This window comes from Pogona vitticeps, chromosome 3, assembly GCF_051106095.1.
Source record: "Pogona vitticeps strain Pit_001003342236 chromosome 3, PviZW2.1, whole genome shotgun sequence".
Classification (NCBI taxonomy): Eukaryota; Metazoa; Chordata; class Lepidosauria; order Squamata; family Agamidae; genus Pogona; species Pogona vitticeps.
This window is the reverse complement of record NC_135785.1, coordinates 247673862-247693301: the sequence shown is the minus strand read 5'-3', so window position 1 is coordinate 247693301 and position 19440 is coordinate 247673862. Positions and strand designations below refer to the sequence as shown.

Genomic DNA, 19440 nt, shown 5'->3' with positions numbered 1-19440 from the left:
GTCTAAATGGGTTTTTTTCGCTTTGCGACAATCGGTTCCCTGCTTCGTGAACCGATTCTTCGCAAAATGACAATTTTAAAACAGATGATCGGTGGTTTCAAAATGGCCGCTGGGTAAACAAAGTGGCTCCCTGCTGTTTTTTGGGATGGATTCCTCGCAAGACAGGCAGCAAAAACGGCTGCCCTATGGAGGATCTTCGCTGGACAGTGAGTTTTGACCCCTTTGGAATGCATTGAAGGGATTTCAATGCGTTTCAATGGGGTTTTTTCACTTTACAATGTTTTCGCTTAATGGTGATTTTCCTGGAATGGATTATAGCTGTTCAGCGAGGCACCACTGTACAGAGTCTTCTGCTGATAGCTGCGACGTCACCGTATACGTTGAATGACATGGGTAAATCAAAGCCACTTTTTTCAAAAGCTACAGTTTATTTTAACTGACAATATAAGACAAAAGATTGTGCGTGCTGTACTCTCAAAATGTCAGTCTGCAAAGGGCAGTATTTTAGAGACAGAACAACAATGAAAACAACACAAATATATAAATTGCACTCGCCAAAGAGGTTCTTAGAATATAGGGGGCGTTTTAAAAGCCATCTTTCCAGCCAGTAGGACAACTTTAAAAGCACTGGGTCCATTTCAGGATTCTGTGGCAATGATCTTCCCACAATGGATTTGATACTTGTTTGTATCAAATGAGAAAGAGAAAAGCAATTCATAACTTTAACAGCAAAATAACATGATTGGAGCTCCTTTTATATAGCTCTCTTTCATTTTGGTGATATATATGCAAGAGAACTTCCCAGAAAATGGTATGATCTGCATCAAGATATGAGAATTCATACTATTGTAGATTTTGCATGACCCCACACTCACCGTCCACATGTCTTCTGATAATGCCTATTCTGCATGATCATAATGTTTTATGCTAGCTCACAGGGAATGAAATGTAAAGACAGAGAAAAGGAACAGAGCCAGCCCTACTGTTTGGCAGAGTGAGACAGATATCACAGGCAGCAGTGGCAGCACCTCAGATTTTCCTCTAACCACATGTCTCTTTTGCAGGATGGAGCACTGTGTGCCATAGAATTCGTTTAGCCTTGCTTAAACTAGCGAAGTGTCTTGGGGGATCTTGTCCCATTGCCAGTGTTGAAGAAAACCTCAGTTGCCAGACTAGCTTCTGTACATGGAGTTGGGTGTTTGTGTGTGCCACTACATCCTTTGTTTCAGGTGAGAAAGTACCTTGATCTAGCCCTGGCTGAAGGAACCTACACTGTGCCTTTTATGTACACAAAATTTGATTATGTGGGCCATTAAGACTGTTCACATGCATGTCCTCCCCCCCTCCTCTAAGAGTATGGGTCAGTTTGAATACCTGCCCGGGCATTAGTGTGCTGATGCTAGGGGACCAAATCCCATGCTCATGTGTCGCCCCTCCAGTTGCTGAAGCTCTTGTAGCTAAACTCACATCCATCACACCCACCCAACCATGCACACAATCTACTCATATAACTAGTTCATCACAAGAAAAGGGATCAGAGGGATTGTGTGTGCTGCTCTGGACTTTCCAAAGTGGAAGTGGAACAAAAGTACACCATAGCAGCATGGGATAGGAATTTGCAATCTACATGATCTTTCTGCTCAAAAATTGGTTCATTCTGAGCCAAGGAAGGAATGACCAATCTTTAGTTATCACTAGAACTGCTCAGCAGGTCATGGAGTTTGTTCAACTTTTAAAAAGCTGAGGTTGTTCATATATGTCCATTGGCGAATTATCATCTTGCCAATAATTATTGAATACATATGTTATGAAATTAGTTCCAGGACAACCCCTAAAAGAAGCAATGAGTCAAGATTAAGTGAACTAAGCAGGTTAAATGGAACGAATTGGAAAGGAACTGATTAAATTCAATGTAATGGTATATGAAAATAATAGTGGAGTTTTGTTAACATGTGTTTGTTAGGGATTATGAGTGCACAAGTTTCACATCCTGGTTTCCCAGTATTATCCTGGACTACTGGAAAATTTGGACCCAGACATGACAAATGAATTAGGAGATATCTTTTGTAAGTAAGAAATAAAGTTTATCTGAATCCTAGTTTCTTATTTCATGCAGGAGTATAGCAAACGAAGCATTGTTAAGAGAAAGGGAAAGTGGAAAAGATATAACTAGTAAGAAAAAAAGAGGGTATTAAAAAGCAGATAGGTTATGTTTGGCTCTCAAGTGTCCTGCCTGAACAGGAAGCGTTCTTTGTTAACTTTTAACTTATGTATGGCAGGAAGAGTTGGAAGGGAGATATAAAAAACCCAGAGAAGCGATAACACATTTAGCCTGATAAAAGAAACCAATCCAGAGCATGGAGATAATCTGGGAGCTCTTCAACTATTGATACAATCACCAGAATAGAAATAGTTTGAAAGTTCACCATCTTACATGATAACAAGCCAATTTTCTATTCAATAAATGAAACACCGATTGTAAAATCATTATTTTCCTTCTTAAAGACGGGCACAAAAAAAAGCGACACATAAAAAATGATGTGCAGGTTCAGGTGGCTATTGAAGACAATTCTTGGCTTATGAATCCTTCCACTCTCTTTTATCCATTATATTCACAACAAAAAGTTCATTTCGCTTCCGGCCATTAGGCATCCTACGTTTGCCGTGGACAGCTGTTGGAGAAAGCCTAATCAAAAAAGGGTCCTCTTCTTCGTATTGATTAAAGAATATTCTCATAATATTCAAAAGCACAGGAAGTTGGCTATGCTCTGGATGTTTACTGTACTTAATTTTACTAATAATCAGGCAGTAAATTAATTAAATGTATATTCCCTGGAAGCAATAAACATTTAGTGATGTGCAGCAAGAATCAGGTGAGTATCAGAGCATTAAGATGCCTCATTGAGATATAATCTCAAAGTTCTCTTCTTCCTCCGGAAAGTGCTGATTGTTTTGGAAGCTACTAAGGGCAGTTAATTAACATTACCATATATAATAAGAATGACATTTTGGAAGGAGCTGAAGGTATACTGATTAAAGTTGCCCTATAAAAGCTACAGCTCTCTTCTTGCTTAACCTTGGATGCATTCAAGTGTTAACATGGGGCAACAGCGAACAGACTAAGATATGAAACAGGAAGTTTCCACTGATTCAATTTTTATCTACTAGGAACTCACTAGCAAGAATTTAGGGAAGCCCCTCCATAGACAACCTTTTTTGGTTTTAGACTAAAATTTCCAGAATTCCATTAGCATTGTAACAGCCATCCTGGGTGTGAGATTCTCAGGGTTGTAGTCCAAACAATCCTTAGTGTTTTGCATCTCTGAGCCACCTGTTATCTCAGCCTCAGTTTCCCGTCTGCATTACAGAGGATAATAATACTAATTTACCAAAAAATATTGTTGTAAGGATTACAACTAGATCATGCGTGTGAAGCACCTAGAAAGCGCTACACAAATGCCAAATATTATTAATAAAAGCCACTTGAAAGCTGTCCAATTTAAGCACACAAACGATAAGATGAAATGGGTCTAGAAAGAGGAATGAACATTCTAAATAATCGAATGGAAATGCTACTCAACCAGCTGGCTATACAGGGTATTATTTGGATATGTTCTTTCTCTAGGCCTCTCTGCAAATCTCTGCTCACATTAAGAGGCTGGAGACTCCCAACTGCTGAGTCCATAAGTGGACAGCTTGGTCAACACTGTGAAGGATATGACCTATGACTCAAATCAGTTCATCATTTATGGGATGCCACTGCCATCCCATAAAATGGCACACTTGAGACTTCAATCTAGGCCTAAAGGCACTTGGTATATTTTGGGTGAAGATGAATCTTCCAGTGCCAGGCAGAAAAAGCTTGAATATAGTAACATCTTCTGAAACTTAAATATGGGGAAAACATATGCCTGGAGCATTGAATAGCTTAGGAAAAGAGAGAGGCTGGTTATCCCTATGACTGAAGATATTAGGCAACACTGGGGCGCAGTGCTGTGTGGCAGTACAAGGTGACTGCATGAAATTATATCCATATGTATGATTCCATCCATTACATGTTTTTTAAACCTGCGTTATGAAGGAAGGGTTAGATTTTCTGCATAACACATTGCTCTAATCTGAAATTATATATATAAGCATGCAGTCAACTACAATCATCCTTCAGTATCCTCCTTAATGTGCAAGCTTGCTTATAATTTTCTTTATATATCATAACAAGCTTGTATGTTATGACCTATATGTTACAAGCCATGCATCTATATATATGTGGATCCTCCCTTTTATTTAAATTGTAAGTGTGCTTAAGTCTTTTGTGTGTCATAAGTTCTATGCGGGGGTATGTGAATACATGGATGCATACCCCTGCATAACCCATGAAAGTAGGATTTTAAAAGCCTACTAAGGAAATTCAGCCAAAATAATACAGCCTTCATACAGGTAGCTCTAAAGACACTGAAAACTGTAGCCCTTGTGAAGCTGTTGTTTTCTAAGGCGTTCAGATAACGTGATCTGCATTACTTATGACTAACTGTCGTGGCACTTAGTACTTCTATGTTGGAAGACTTGTGGGGTCTTATACCAGTTACAATGCAGATTGTTAGCATAGTCTGGTGGCCACTAGAAGAATTTCCATGGACAGCTTCTCATCTAAGAGGAAGCAATCCTTTAAATGCAAAGAGAAAAAGTCCAGTTTCTTTCTTATCGAGGTGGTCTTGCACTACAGATGCAATCACAACGCTCATGGTGCTCCAGTTGAATATCAATCAGTGCCATACTGTTCTTAGTTCTTCTCCGTCTCCTGAAATGACCTGCTTCAGGAATGAATCGCAGCACCTAGAGAAGGAAATGGATGGTTAGTCAGAAGCCAGTCAGAATGTAGGAAGAACTCATACATATGTTATATGTATTTTACCTGTCTGGAAGCCGCCTAGAGTGGTCGTATTGACCAGATAGGTGGGGTACAAATAAAATAAAATAAAATAAAAAATAGTACTGTAGTCGATTGACTAGATGGGCATAAACAAACAAACAAACAAACAAATAAATAGTGCAGCACATATCCAAACCATGGAAAAATAATGCAACTGAAATTGTATAGCCACCTATTGCATGTGTGCATCATGACAAACCAGAGGCTCCCTTGCTGACCTCTGCTTTCTTGTGTCATGTAAACCCTTCTCTGTCAAACAAGCCATGGCTTGCTAACCAGTCACAATTGAAACCATGGTTTATTGTTGGCTTGAACACAAGCTTGGAATGAAAAGAATTACCTCCCCAAATCTTTGTTTCTGTCAGTTTATATTGTTTGAACTCAGTGAAGATAACTTTATGAGTGATTTTCAAGAATGTTAGGATTTCTCACTTCTAGATGACAGCAGGATAAAGAAGCTCTGTTTTGTTCTGCTTAAGGACTTGATAATTCCTGCCAACATGACGTTCTACAGAATTCACCAGTTAACATGACCAGAAAGAAGCCATGTTGGGTTGGAGAGTTCTGAGATTTTAGTTAAAAAAAATAGCTTTTCCATGTTTTGCTTTGGCCCCAGGAAACACCACCATATGTAGGATGCTGATGTCAAGCTAAGGAATGGGTAGAGTTTAGAAAACTGCCTGAGAGTGTATCTCCACCATCATCTCTTCTTATATCAGAGATCAAATCAAGCCTGCATGTGGAGCCATGTTAATAAAACTGTGATGGAAAATGCAGCTGCTGAGCCGTAGTCTGTGTTTATAGGAATATAAAAGATTACGATCTTCTTATAAAAGTTCTCACAGAATTGACTATGCATGAAAGCAGGTGAATGTGGTGCTATCCATGATTTCTGCCCTGTAACTATATGGGAGGATGTCAAGGACAAGGTCTTGTGTTACATTTCCTAATGATAAATTATTTCGGTTGTTAATGCAAGCTCCTTCACACTCCCTTGGATTTTAGATGGCCATGGAATGACTTGGCTTCATTAAAAGTACTTGAGAACAAAATAGTCTACAAAAGGATGCTCACCAGGTAAAGACATTTAAAAAAGGTTGATTAATTTCCTGCCATTTAAGTAATTGGCATTTTTAAAGCCTTCCTTTGTTTATGAAAAAGTACTTCCCTGGCCTGATATTGGGGGTTGAGCAGTTTAAAAATGAGTTATTGATCTTTAAGAGGCAGTATATTTAGTAAACGAATGCAAGGTGTTAAGTATGAAACTACATTGAGAATTGTTGTCTAGAATTAAGGATATGGAAATCGGACTTTCTCATCTGTCAGTGTCAGTTTTACATATATTATTCTGCCCCTTTTCTGCATTAATATGCAAAAGATTATTTTGTTGGAGGAGGACTCTTCATGGATATTCATACATAGTTCATGCATTTTATGGATTTTGTGATAAAATGCACAGTTTTGTATGTATTTTATGAAAAGCCTTGTATTTTAATAGACATTTTATGATACTTTATGCAAGTTTCAATGTACAGTGGACCCTTGACTTACAGACGGCTTGACTTACAGACTTTTTGAGTTACAGACTTCTCTGGCCGCAAAATTTAGGTTTGACTTGCAGCCTGAGAATTGACTTACAGACCAGAAAAAAACCAAAATGGAACAAAAACGGCCTGTTACGGGATTAATCGGTTTTCAATGCACTGTAGGTCAATGGAGACTTGACTTACAGACTTTTTGACTTGAGAACCGCCTTCCAATACGGATTAAGTTCTCAAGTCAAGACCCCACTGTACGTTTTCTTAAGTGTTTAAAGCTAAGCACTGTATGACAAAATGTGGAGAAGCATGAAATCTAAAAGGTAGCTTACATTCCCGTCTACACTTTTGTTTGGGCCATTACGGAGCAGATTAGTTCACACATTCCCGTCTACACTTTTGTTTGAGCCATTACGGAGCAGATTAGTTCATTTCCAAATACAGCCTGAAATATTTCAGCACTTCTATTTATTATATAGTGATACAGACATACAAGTATCAAAGTGTCAATCTGCAGGGAATTTTACAGCACACATGATCCAGTTGCTTGTTTAATATACTTTGCATGTGTTACTATTGAAGGACAACTTCAAGGCCTCTAAAGATTCTTGTTTATCTCTAACCAGCACCATATTTGGATAGCTCTTCAACTATCATCTGAGAAATCCAGTGTATTAAGGGTTAGGATTAGGACTAGCAGGTCTTCTCTTTCCTGAACCACTTTCCAGTGTCTCCATGAATAGCACTAATTTTCCAGTCAACTAATAGGGACGGGATTTGGGGATTTTTTGGACTATAAATCTCAGAATTCTCCAATCTGGGAGCTCTAACTGACAAACATAGCTAAGGGCATCGAGGTAGATCATCCCCAACTACAAAGCAAAAAAATAGTAATTTCACAGTTTAAAAGAATGAGCTTCTGAGTGTTTAGTCTCTAATTTTAAAATATCTTTTAAAATATTTTCATACCAGAAATAGAAACACTTTTTAATGTCTGTTTAGCTAGGAGAGTCCTGAAAGCGCTTTAATTTGGTCCTGACTGGTAGGATCAAAAGTTCAGCCCATTACTCTTCCCACTCCCCATAACTGCTGGAATGTTTATGTTTAGAACACTGGTGCTTCAAAGTTTTTTTTGTCTCTCAAATAGCTTTTTTTCAAAGCCCAGATACCTGGATTCCTTCCAAATAAAAAAGGGGGTGAGGCTAAGTATTTTCTTTCAAGGTACACAAGCTGGTCTTTTCAGTGTATTTGATTTGTTTTAAATCTTAAGACAGAAAAGGTTGTTGGTGTTTGCACAGGGGTGGGTGGGATAAAACAACTTTACTTATAACAAAAATACTGTAACTCAAAAACCCTTACCCAAAGGCCCCTATATCTGGCACAGAGCAAGAGTAGACTGTCTACTACATCTATTCCAAAGCTGGTAGACAAGAGGTTGGGGTTCAAAGTTATAATTTTTTTGTTTGGGGCACTCCTATTTTTTGAGTTGGCTTTTGGAATGCTGAATTGGGCTGTTGCACCGTATCTATTGCTGCATGCCCATGCAGCAATAATGCACATGGTCGCCTACCCAGGGCTCAAAGCAAACATGGTGACAGGAAGTCTAAGAGGGTTTTTAAAAATGAAGTTTGCACATTGTTGGCCACAGGACTGCCTCTCTAGGAAATGCACACCTTTAAGCAGAGGTCTGTCCCTTGAAAAGTATGAAATAATTGTGTTTCAGAAATTATGAGATGCAGATGAACCAGCCCTATTAATATATCTGTCTTAACTAGTGTAGCAGCATAAAGTAGCTACCTATGAGAGATTAGAATGCAGACTCTGCTAGACTTTCTGCCAAGGTTACGACACCCGAGTATGATTATGGTGATCTAGAAGTGAAGTGTAATGGAATACCCGGGAGAGGCACAGAACCCAAACTGCATAGAATGGTATATAAACAGCATGAAAGCAAAGGAAAGCCAAGAAGGAAGGAGACCTAGAAGACCTAATTATTGTAAGCCACTTTGAGATTCTTTAAAATAAATATCTGGTTCAAAAATGTTTTGATTAGAGATGGGCGCGAACCTTGGTTTGGAGGTTCATGACGGTTTGTATGCATAGCACCACTAGTGCTGCACATTCCCTTCTCCCACCTCCCTGGGTGGATCCACCACTTACCAGCCGGTGAATCCTCCTCTCCGACTCCTCCTTTTTGGCTGTTTAACCAGTCTCTGGCAGGAGCACAGGCTTCGCTGCCCGGCTTCCTTGGCTGATCGCCCACTCAGACAAGGAGGCAGGACAGGCAAACCTGTGCTCCTGCCGGGGACTGGTTGATCAGGCAAAGAGAGGAGCATGCGCCAGCTGGTGGGTCAATGGCCAGGGAGGCAGGGGAAGGGAACACACAGCACCTGTGGTGCCATATTTATTTATTTATTTATTTATTTATTTATTTATTTATTTATTTATTTATTTATTTATTTATTTATTTATTTATTTATTTTTATTTTTATTTATTTTATTTTATTTTATTTTATTTTATTTTATTTTATTTATACCCCGGCCATCTGGTCCAGCAACCACTCTCGGCGGCCTCCAAATACATAGATAAAAAACATACAAATATACACAACAATTATAACATCAGATAATAAATTAATAAATTATTCAAAGTGGCAAGAAAAGAAAAAAAAGAAAGAAGTAATCAAGGGTTAACTGGAAGGAAGACCTGCACGAACATCCATGTTTTTAGTTGGTTTTTGAAGATACCCAGTGTAGGGGCCGCACAAATCACTGGAGGGAGATTGTTCTAGTGGTGAGGAGCCACCGCCGAGAAGGCCCGGTTTCTAGTTCTTTCCTTACGGGCCTCTCTTGGCGTCAGGCTCCTCAGCCTCACCTCCTGACTCGCATGGGTGATACGGGTAGACCTTGGTGGGAGTAGGCGTTCCGCCAAATATCGAGGTCCTAAACCGTTTAGGGCTTTATAAGTAAGCATTAATACTTTGAAGTCAATGCAGAACTGAATGTGTACGAACCTGCACAAACCTCCTAACTGAAATTCATGCCCATTTCTAGACAAGTAAATAATTAAAAATTCAGTATCTTGATACTGAACAATTTCTGCCTCTAGAAAGCTGGCACATCAGAGAAGAGATCTCTCACCTTCTCCTCGTCTTGATTATAGGTTTGCTGGAGTGAAGAGAATTGTTTTTAAAAACATGGGGCGCATGCATTGAAGCATGACATGCATTTTGAATGGACACGATCCTTTGAGGAATCGGCCTTGTATCCCTGCTGAATGCTCAGATTAATTAATAGAGTGTAACTATACTACCCATTAGCAGAAATCTGGTATCCACAGCATGGATGCATACTAAGGAATCTTAGGATATGTAGTTTAGTGAAATGCTTATAATTTTCTGCTAAGTGAGCCCTAAGGCCTTTTCCTGAGTTCCAGCATTTGATCTCTCTACATAAAAATTCTAAGTAAGTCTAAGTAAATCCCAGCACCCCGCAGAATGGAGGCAAGGCAGTTAAAAGTGGCATCAAACTGATACAACTGTGCAGTGCAGATACATAGAAAAGACACTAAAGGGGCCGCCTCACCTGCTCCTTTGTTCCTGCTCACAACTCTCTCTGCATGTGCTTAGGAATGGCTAGATAAATGCAGAAGCAGTTAGCCTTAGGACACAGAGAGATTAGAAATTCTCACTCAGGATGAAGACACCGGACTGACATCCATCTTGTCTTTGATGCACTCAGTACAGATTTATCTGCACAGCATCTATTCATGCTAATGTCTAAATCTGTGCTTACTGTACTTCTAATTCATACTTAAAGGATAACATTTACATTTAAATTTACAAAAGCCAAGTCATTCAAAGCGAATGTGAGAACACTGCCCTTAATTAATTCTGGTCTCTGAGATGAAATGAAGGGAAGGCATTAATAGCAACCTGGTGGACTTGATGAGTTAATTCCCTTTCACCTTTTGTCTTTCCAGTGGTATGCAGTTATTTTCTAAGGGTGCTTACCCAGCAGGTTTAGCCATATTTTCCCCTGAGAGGATTGCATTTAGCAGAAACTTTAACAGTAACAAGTGTCTATCAATTAATAGATTAATATTTAATCAGTTTTAGAGAAACCAATTTTTGCATGTGGTTTAAGCACTCTTTTCTCTTTCTAGAAAGCAAGCTGGTATCTTTTAATCTACATTTGATGATGTGTTTATTCTCTTTTTCCCCATTTCTATCCCGGTTTATTGCTTGCAAAGGAGTATAATTCCCTATTAGTTTGTTCTCCCCCCCCCAATAAAAATAATGCATTCTACTATAATTACAACACAGTTGTGACTTAGTATGCTAAGCAATAGGATTTCAGCTATTAATGGATAATGTCAATCTTTTTGTGGTACAACTGTAGCTTTTTAGTTACATCGATGATGATGGGACTGTAGCCTCATTAAATGGTGGAGAAGGGCTATCACATGCTTCATTTGGTGGAAGATTTTCCCCAAATTTCCCCACGCTAATTGCAAATATTAGTCTCTGCTAGAGAAGATCCACTGAATGAATGGGAGTAGTTAAGTCATCATATGTACGTCCCATTTAGTCAATCGTCCGATTTGCTGAGATTAACATTTGGGATATGATCCTTTAAATTTGGAGTGGGAAAAACTTTAAGAAGAACATTCAAAAAAATTGTATGTGGGAGAAAATAAGACTCATATTTCCTTGTCCCAGAGAAGATGACCTGGTCTCCAGATGCCACCATAACTTTAGAAAAATGTTCTACCATGCAGCAAACATGTATTTTTTGTCATTTTATTAATTTAAATGTTGACATCACCTTAGTTTCACTGTAGGTGCTAAATAAATACTAAATATCTGCCATTAATGATATAATTGAAATAGGAGTGTGACAAATGGTAGCTAAACTCTCCATTTTCATTGATTCATATGTCACCCCATATGAAGCCCCATCGGATTCCTTGCCTCCAGGTGCAGAATGAGAGAAGGGGGATCTCTCTCTCGATTGTCAGTGTCTGTGCAATTTGTGCAAAATGTATCTGTGAAAAATTAGCATCCTTTCATTTGATGAGCAAAGGACAAACAGTAAGCGCAAGACTGAGTGCCTGTTCAAAAACATACCAGAAACCCAATTCACTAATCCTCCAAGTTCTTAAAAGTCCATGAAACAAATAAGCAGCCATTTCAGTTTTGTGCAATTCTGCACAATTTCCATACAAAAATGTGCTCGCCTGGATCAGAAACCCCAAGGAGGGTTTTCAGACTTTTCAAATATGCCGTGAGAGCACAGAGTGCCGTCCTCTGAAGATGCCGGCCACAGAGACTGGCGAAACGTTGGGAAGAACAACCTTCAGAACACGGCCAAAGAGCCTGAAAAACCCACAACAACCATTTTCAAATATTGCTTGTCCTATTCAAAGAAAAGACAATGGCAGTGTGCAGACATAATCACAACAATAAGTGCAAAGCAATCTATATTCAATACCTCATGATATTTTTTCACTGATTTCCCTGCCGTACACGTGCAGGATTTCCAATGTGTAAAGCCACATCCACAGTTTCCACCACAGCGCTGGACAAGAAGGCAGCGTGGAAAGAAAACCACATTGGTCTGCTTCAGCTCCTCCCTTATGTTGACGGAATAGTTCCTTGGAGTGCAGCTATAACGTTTGACATCATCATTCAACCTGTCCAGATCGACTAGAACAGAGAAAGAGAATAGATATCTCATTGGTATATACAGATTCTGCAATTAGTGCTCTATATATCTAATGGCACGGACAAACCTGTATATTTCTAATTTGCATCATATTTGCATGAACCAAAAGTGCTTAGAAGATTTTTTTTTTAAACCCATGAGCACATTGCTGATATCTTTCTGCATCTCACCCAGCCGAAAAGAAGGCAGCTTCACAGGATTTTCTGATTCTTCTCTAACATAATGTAGTGGCAGCCATTTCCTCTCCAGGCGTTGGACACTTCTGTTTATGCTCTCCGGAGTGAGAATAGTTACTGCTGGTTTGCTGTTTCTCTGGTGGTTTGGTTTCACTTTTGTGGCAGCAAACAAATGTGTTGATTATATTTTTCTTTTTCAAAATTATCATTCATCATCATCATCATCAACAACAACTGTACTGGGAATTTGGGAAGGGATTTTCAGGTAGCTTAGGCTACTTGGAAGGGCTGTTTTCAAACTTTTTTTTCTGGAGGTTTGTGTCATGTCGTCTTGCATCTGAGGCACAGTGGGTGGGTGGGAATTTGTTGGTGGGACTTGTGTGTGCGCGCATGCGTGTTTAGCTGGCAGGACTACATTATTCAATCAGTTTTGAAAAGTTTAGTTTGGAAATTGGGAGGCTTGCATCTCAGGCACAGTGGGGGTATAGCTGGATCAATCCTTTTTTTCTCCTTTTCCCTAAAACGAAATTGGTGTGACTTGTCTCTCTGTGTGTGTGTCTCTGACAGACTTAGCTGGCAGGGCTTTTCTTTTTGAATTTTTTTTTTTTTGGCTTTTCATTCAGCGACAGTGGGTCAGGGGGATATTTTTACTAATTATATTATACTGAGGTGTCTCTAGGTCATCGGGAGCCAGTGTTACAGGCATTTAAAGTGCAGATGAATCGATGGATCGATCCGTTGATTCGTCAAAGAATATCTGTATATTCGTATTCGTTGATCCGTTAACCTTGATGAATAACAGATCAAAACGAATTGTCAATTTTTTTTTATTTGTCCTCATCTCTATTTCCCATCCTTATTTGAAAGGAGGCAAGAGAGTTGGCAGCAGGTAATTGGCAGCAGGGCCAGCTGAAGACATTTTGCTGACTGAAGCTAAGCAGAAAATTGCAGCTCTTCCTCCTCCCCCACTGGGTAAGATGCACTGTACCCAAAACCAGTTAAGATCTTTTGGCATACGAAGTAGAAAATTGCAAAGCCTTAATTGAAAAGTACAGCATCCTTAGAATTTCAGCTACCAAAGAACAAGACTTATCGGAATATAGAATTAAAGGGTTCCCAAGACTGCCATTTCAGGAAAACCTAGCTACAGCATTCTCAAAGGATGGTCATCCAACTTCTTCTTAAAATCCTCCCATCAAGGAGAGTCCACCACCTCCAAGGTGGTGTTTTCATCTGTTGACAGTGCTTGCTGCCAAAAATGGCTTCCTTTTGTTTAGTCAATACCTCCTTTCTCATAATTTGAACCCACTGCTTCACATCTTACTGTCTAGAACAGCAGAAAGCAAGGAAGGAAGTGGAGTGTCACCACTCCCCTAACTGCAGGCATTTAAAACTTTTTTGTTTCAGGCCCCATGGTGTTGGCCAATGTGGGGAACCGCACCAATGGGAAAAGGATTTGAGACCAACCTGGTGATTCTGACTGAAGCATCTCTGGACTTAGACCTAATGAAGGGAACTGTTGGGGCTATTCTGAAGAGAACAGTCCCAAACGTAATAAGTACTGGTATGTTTGTAACACCCTTTTCAGTTATAATGAAACTTGTTTCTAATGAATCAGTGTTGTCTATGGATCCGAGGATGGAGGAAGGACATGGCTAGAGTCAGTGGGGCTCACAAATTACATAAGCTATTTCTTCTGCTGCATTTTAAAGGAGACTTTTATTTTTGGGGGGGAAAAAACAACTAAAGCTCTCTCCATTGTCATGCCTTAGGGGATGACTGAGAGCAGATCCTGCCCCTCCTCTGTATGACAACCTTTCAAGTACAGTACAATGGTGCCTCACTTAGCGATGTTAATCCGTGCAGCAAAAATGGCTGCTATGGGCTTAAAAACTAACCTTAAGCAAATATCCTCCATAGGGGTGGCCATTTTCGGTGCCTATAAAGCGAGGCAACAGAGCAGGTGGCAATTTTGTTTACCCGGTGGCCATTTTGGAACTGCCAATCAGCTGGCTGAAAATGGGGGCTTTGCGATGATCGCTTCCCTGTGATTATCGCAAAGCGAATTTTCCCCATAGGGACCACCGCTAAGCGATCGCAAAAACATTGTCGCAAAGCGATTTCTTCATTAAACAGAGCGATCACTATGCGAGGCACCACTGTATTTGAAAAGTACTATCATATCTCCCCTCAGTCTTTTTCTTTCAAGGCTAAACATGCTGAGTTCTTTCAGTCTTGTAACTATCTGTTTGATTTCTTTTTCCTAGGTGCAGTACTTTGCACTTATCCCTGTTAAATTTCCATTCTGTTGTTTTCAGCCCAGTGCTCAAGCCTATCCAGATCAATTTGAATTTGTTTCTCTCTTCCAGGATTTAGACACGTTCAGAGTACTGTACAGTACTTAGCTAGGTAGCAAGGATCATAGAAAACTGTGCTTTTCCTGATGTAGAAAACCTACATACGATCAGCAATGTCTCTCGTCTTAAGCCTCAGTAATGATTACATGTTCAAAGCAACAATGTAAGATTAAATGGCTCTCTTTAAGCATATTCAGATAAGGCTGAATAAAGCTTAAGTTTCTTGACCTTAAGGCTCCAATATAATCATAAAATTATGGATATAATTCCTTGTGAATGTTTGGACACTTGAAGGTGAGGGGTTGTGGAAGCTAAGCAGGATTTTTAGAGGTCTAAAATGAAAACTTCCCATACATAATGTTAATTTAACAGAAACACATGCTTTACTATGAAATTTTGCCTGTTTCCCCAAGAGTGCCACTATCTCCACAAAGAAGTATGTATTGCTTTAGAATAACCACAAAATCAATGAGAGATACTGGTGCGCTCAAGCATTGAAGGCAAAGTCACCCTAGTGTACATAGGAAAGAGTGAAAATAGAAAACTATTGATTATCTCATCCTAACAGATGAAATTTTGTGCTTTGTTGTCACTCTTCCAATCTCCTGCCTCTCAAGCCTGACCGTTCAAGCTAATTCTCTTCACAAAAAAAGGGTTTTCCAAAGTGTCTCCCTCTTATAATCCCTCTCTTGCTAATTGTGGCGCAGCAGCCATTCCAGCATGCACACAGCCTGTGCACCACGGAGCACAAGAAAGTTTGGGAACTACTGATCCAGAAGGAAAAGAAAACTTTATTTACCTCATAGAAATCATAAAAAAGTGAAGTTGGAAGAGACCTACAAGGCCATCAAGTCCAACCTCCTGCTCAACGCAGGCCTAAACCACTGAGCTATCCAGCAGTTCAAAAAGCTCTTATCTGTTAAAAGTCAAGCAACTCACTTAAAAAAAGAAATAAAAAAATATAATTAGGCACATACACCACCTTTGGATAAATATGTAAACACAAACCAAATCAGGGGCATTTGCATGTTTCCTGGGTAACAAGGGGCCTAACAATGAAATGCTTTTTACTAAGAGAGTGAAAGCAACTTTCCAGCCGATCCCTTGTGTTAAAATTGGCATTCATATTTCATTATTAGAATTTGGAAAAGAGAAAGAAACTGTAAAGCACTCTCTTGGCGGTTTACACTTTCATTATGCATGCTATGCACTGCCCCCCAGCCACCTTGGAAAGATGGAAGGCAGAGTCAACTTTGAGCCATCTACCTGAGCCTGTTGGGATTAATCTCATGTCATGGGCAGACGTTTGAATGCAGTACTGCAGTTTAACCATTGAGCCACAAGAAAAACTCAAGAAGATGAGGAAGATTACACATTTTACCTCAGAAATGTGTGTGTGTGTGTGTGTGTGTGTGTGTGTGTGTGTGTGTGTGTGTGTGTGTGTGTGTGTGTGTGTGTGTGTGTGTGTGTGTGTGTGTGTGTGTGTGTGTGTGTGTGTGTCCTGCAGCAAAATCTCTTATTGCATCAATAAGGTCTTGTACCCAAAGCTACAGATTCGGTTCCAAGACATGGAAAAAATGGGGGCGAAGAGAATGGGCAACATGAAAGAAGAGAAGGCTCTCTACATTGCCCTTTTAAGAAGGAATCAAAGGGGAACATGCCCATTGCCCCTTTGAAGTCCCTCACCTACTCACTGAACAGTGACAGTCCTAGGAAGGAACTGGATCTTTCTCTAGGCAGCTGTGAAAAAGAGAGAGGAAAAATAAGAACAAAACAAAGGACAAGTGCTACTGGATGCTACTGGTGTCCTGTCCTACCTCTACCTTCCAATTGATCAGCCGGCCTTATCATTTCTGTTTCCCCATTTGTAGGAATGGGATCTCCGCAGAAAGCCACAAATGCCTTCAGGGACTAAGGCAAGGACTGTGTCAGAGCGTCACCAAAAAGGCATAGGGCAAGTTGGCCTTGCTCTATGTGCTCTTTATTCAGGCACAGATCAGGTTGAAGGGTCTCTCAGTTAGTTATGTGCCATAAAGTTAGAACTAATTTATAGTGACCCTAATAAGGCCTTTCAAGGTAAGTGAGATATTTATGAAGTGGTTTACCATTTCCACTCCCATCAATGAGTTTCCATGGTCAAGTGTGGATCTGAACCCTGGTCTCTTGAGTCCTAGTCTGTCATTCTGTTTGCAAGAGTGGATAGATGGTACCATTGGGTACTCTGACGGGTCTTTTCACACCCCTTAATAAAATGCTCCTTTCGTTATTGGAAATACAAATCAAACAGCCTGCCAATAAACTAACCACTAGCTGCCAACCACAGTAAGTGGGACTTCAGTCCCTTAGAAAAACAGTGAATTGAAGAATCACCCCTGATTTTTCAAGGAGCATAACTCCAAATTTTAGCACACCTGTTATTGTGAAGTCCCTGCTCTGGGTAGCTGAAATGTTCACATCACAAACTGAAGACACACATTGCAGAAGAACATGTAGGAAAGATGAAAACAGATATAGGAAAAGACCATCTCTAACTTACATCATTTCTAGACTGTAAAATGCCTTGGGTCTGGGGCCAGAGACTGGGAAAGTTAGCGGTTGTTCATTTTTTAGACTACAACTTCCAAAATTTTCTGTGCTTATATGTTGTCACGTTGTGAATGGTAGTGATGCTGGGGGACTCTTGTTCAGCACCTTCAACACCTGTGGAGTGTCTCAGGGCTCCATGATTATTAAAAGAGGCTATCTAGAATTTTGTGGTCTGGTACCACCAGTGTACTGATGACACCCAACTCCATCTGTATTTTAAGCTATTCCAGGAGGCCTTTGCTATGTAAACCTTGGCATCCTTTTTCCTGCTGGCAATGTGGGCATGATATTTTGTAGCAATATTGGACCATTTTGCTGGCTTTTTGAATCATGGGTACAGAAGCACAATATCCCACAATATTTAATTAAAAAACTGATTTTTTTTTAAAGAATTGAAATTCTTGGCTTTTTAAAACAGGAGTTTAAATATACAGATGCTGCCCACAAACCCAATCAGAAATTCCCCTCATAAAATTACTCAATGGTAGTGGATGAGCATATTATCTGTACTATATTCACTGGGAGAAGACAGAAGCAAGAACTGCTTGGATGTGGTTATACTCCCTCTGTGCCAAAATATTCTGAAGAGCTGTTTTGGACTTAATGCAATGGTGTGAGTAGGTACAACACATGCAATGGAGAAACATACACACCCTTCAACCTCTTGGTTAAACTAGTTTTGCATTCTGCTCTAGCATGCTCTGATGGTACCACAGAATGGGATATGCCTTTCCAAGCTTAGGGGGAAAAAGTTAGTTATTTCTGAAAGTTTTCCAAGAAAGTTTGGATTTTAGATACTTGACATATTTTGCACTGAGGTGGAACAAAGTTGCAGGAGTGTATTCCATGCAAGCGGTGGCCTTTCTCAAAATTGTTAAAAATAAATGTGGTTTAGGTATCTGGCTACAGAACTAGAGGTGGGGAGTTCAATTCCTCCCTGTGCTTCCTGTGATGGAGCAAGCCTGGGTGGCCTTGGGCCAGTTGCACAGTTCCAGGGTGCCCCCAAAAGAAGGGAATGGGAAACAGCTTCTGAGTATTCTCTACCTGGAAACCCCTGAACAAGTTCACCCTAAGTCAGAATCCAGGGACGTGGTGGCGCTGTGGGCTAAACTGCAGAAGCCTGTGCTGCAGGGTCAGAAGACCAAGCAGTCGTAAAATCGAATCCATGTGACGGAGTGAGCACCCATCACTTGTCCCAGCTCCTGCCAACCTAGCGGTTCGAAAGCATGCAAATGCGAGTAGATAAATAGGGACCACCTCGGTGGGAAGGTAACAGCGTTCCGTGTCTAAGTCGCACTGGCCATGTGACCACAGAAGATTGTCTTCGGACAAAACGCTAGCTCTATGGCTTGGAAACGGGGATGAGCACCGTCCCCTAGAGTCGAACACGACTGGACAAAAATTGTCAAGGGGAACCTTTACCTTTAAGTCAGAATCCACTTGACAGCACATTATATATTTTTTCAGAAAATAAGTTCTTGTTTTCATTATGACATAGTCTCAATTTTTTCTTCCTGGCTGCCAGGAAAATATGTGTTGGTGTGTAGGTGGGTGTGTGCAAGCTTGGGTTATGTTGTATTGCAAATCCTAGGTGAAGTTTCTCTGACACAGAAGTTGATTCCCGAAGAGAATGATCACGAAGGCTGAGCTTTTCAGTAGAATCGTAATTGTCCATATGACAAGGGAATGGTGGCTCATAGGAGCTGGCATGCCAATTACCTCAAAGAAGAAAGGTCAACTCATCTACGCAGGATGAAATTACTGCTGTCATAAAGGGGGTCATTCTGCTGAAATGAAGGGAAAGGAGCCAGGGAATCTGCATCACAGACCTCCCTTGTCTTTTTTTTTCCTTTTTAAAAGAGATGTTATGTATGCTGCCAAATATCATACAACAGCTTAACCCACAGTGACAGGCAAGTGTGTGTGTGTGTGTTTGGAAGTACAGACTGTTTCACACACAAAACCTTTGCACAAGCAAGCCTGTCTTTCTCCAAGCATTCAGTCACTTAGGCCAATGGTTCCCAACCTTGGGTCCTTAGATGTTATTGGACTACAATTCCGAGAAACCCTGGGCAGCACAGCTAGTGGTGAAGGCTTCTGGGTAGTAGTCCAAGAACATCTGGGAG

General features: G+C 40.2%; 1 protein-coding gene across 2 annotated transcripts in view; it reads right to left on the bottom strand.

The window, feature by feature from the left end:
• Nucleotides 1-408: 408 nt before the first annotated feature.
• The window catches only part of PDGFD (platelet derived growth factor D), a 181087-nt gene continuing 162055 nt past the window's right edge, over nucleotides 409-19440 (bottom strand). For both annotated transcript variants that reach the window (XM_072993640.2, XM_020815095.3), the window contains exons 6-7: nucleotides 11962-12176; nucleotides 409-4833 (exon numbers count right to left, since the gene is read on the bottom strand). In XM_072993640.2, coding sequence (XP_072849741.2) covers nucleotides 4699-4833; nucleotides 11962-12176 — 350 coding nt within the window. In that variant the 3' untranslated portion in view covers nucleotides 409-4698. The remainder of the gene's footprint in view (nucleotides 4834-11961; nucleotides 12177-19440) is intronic.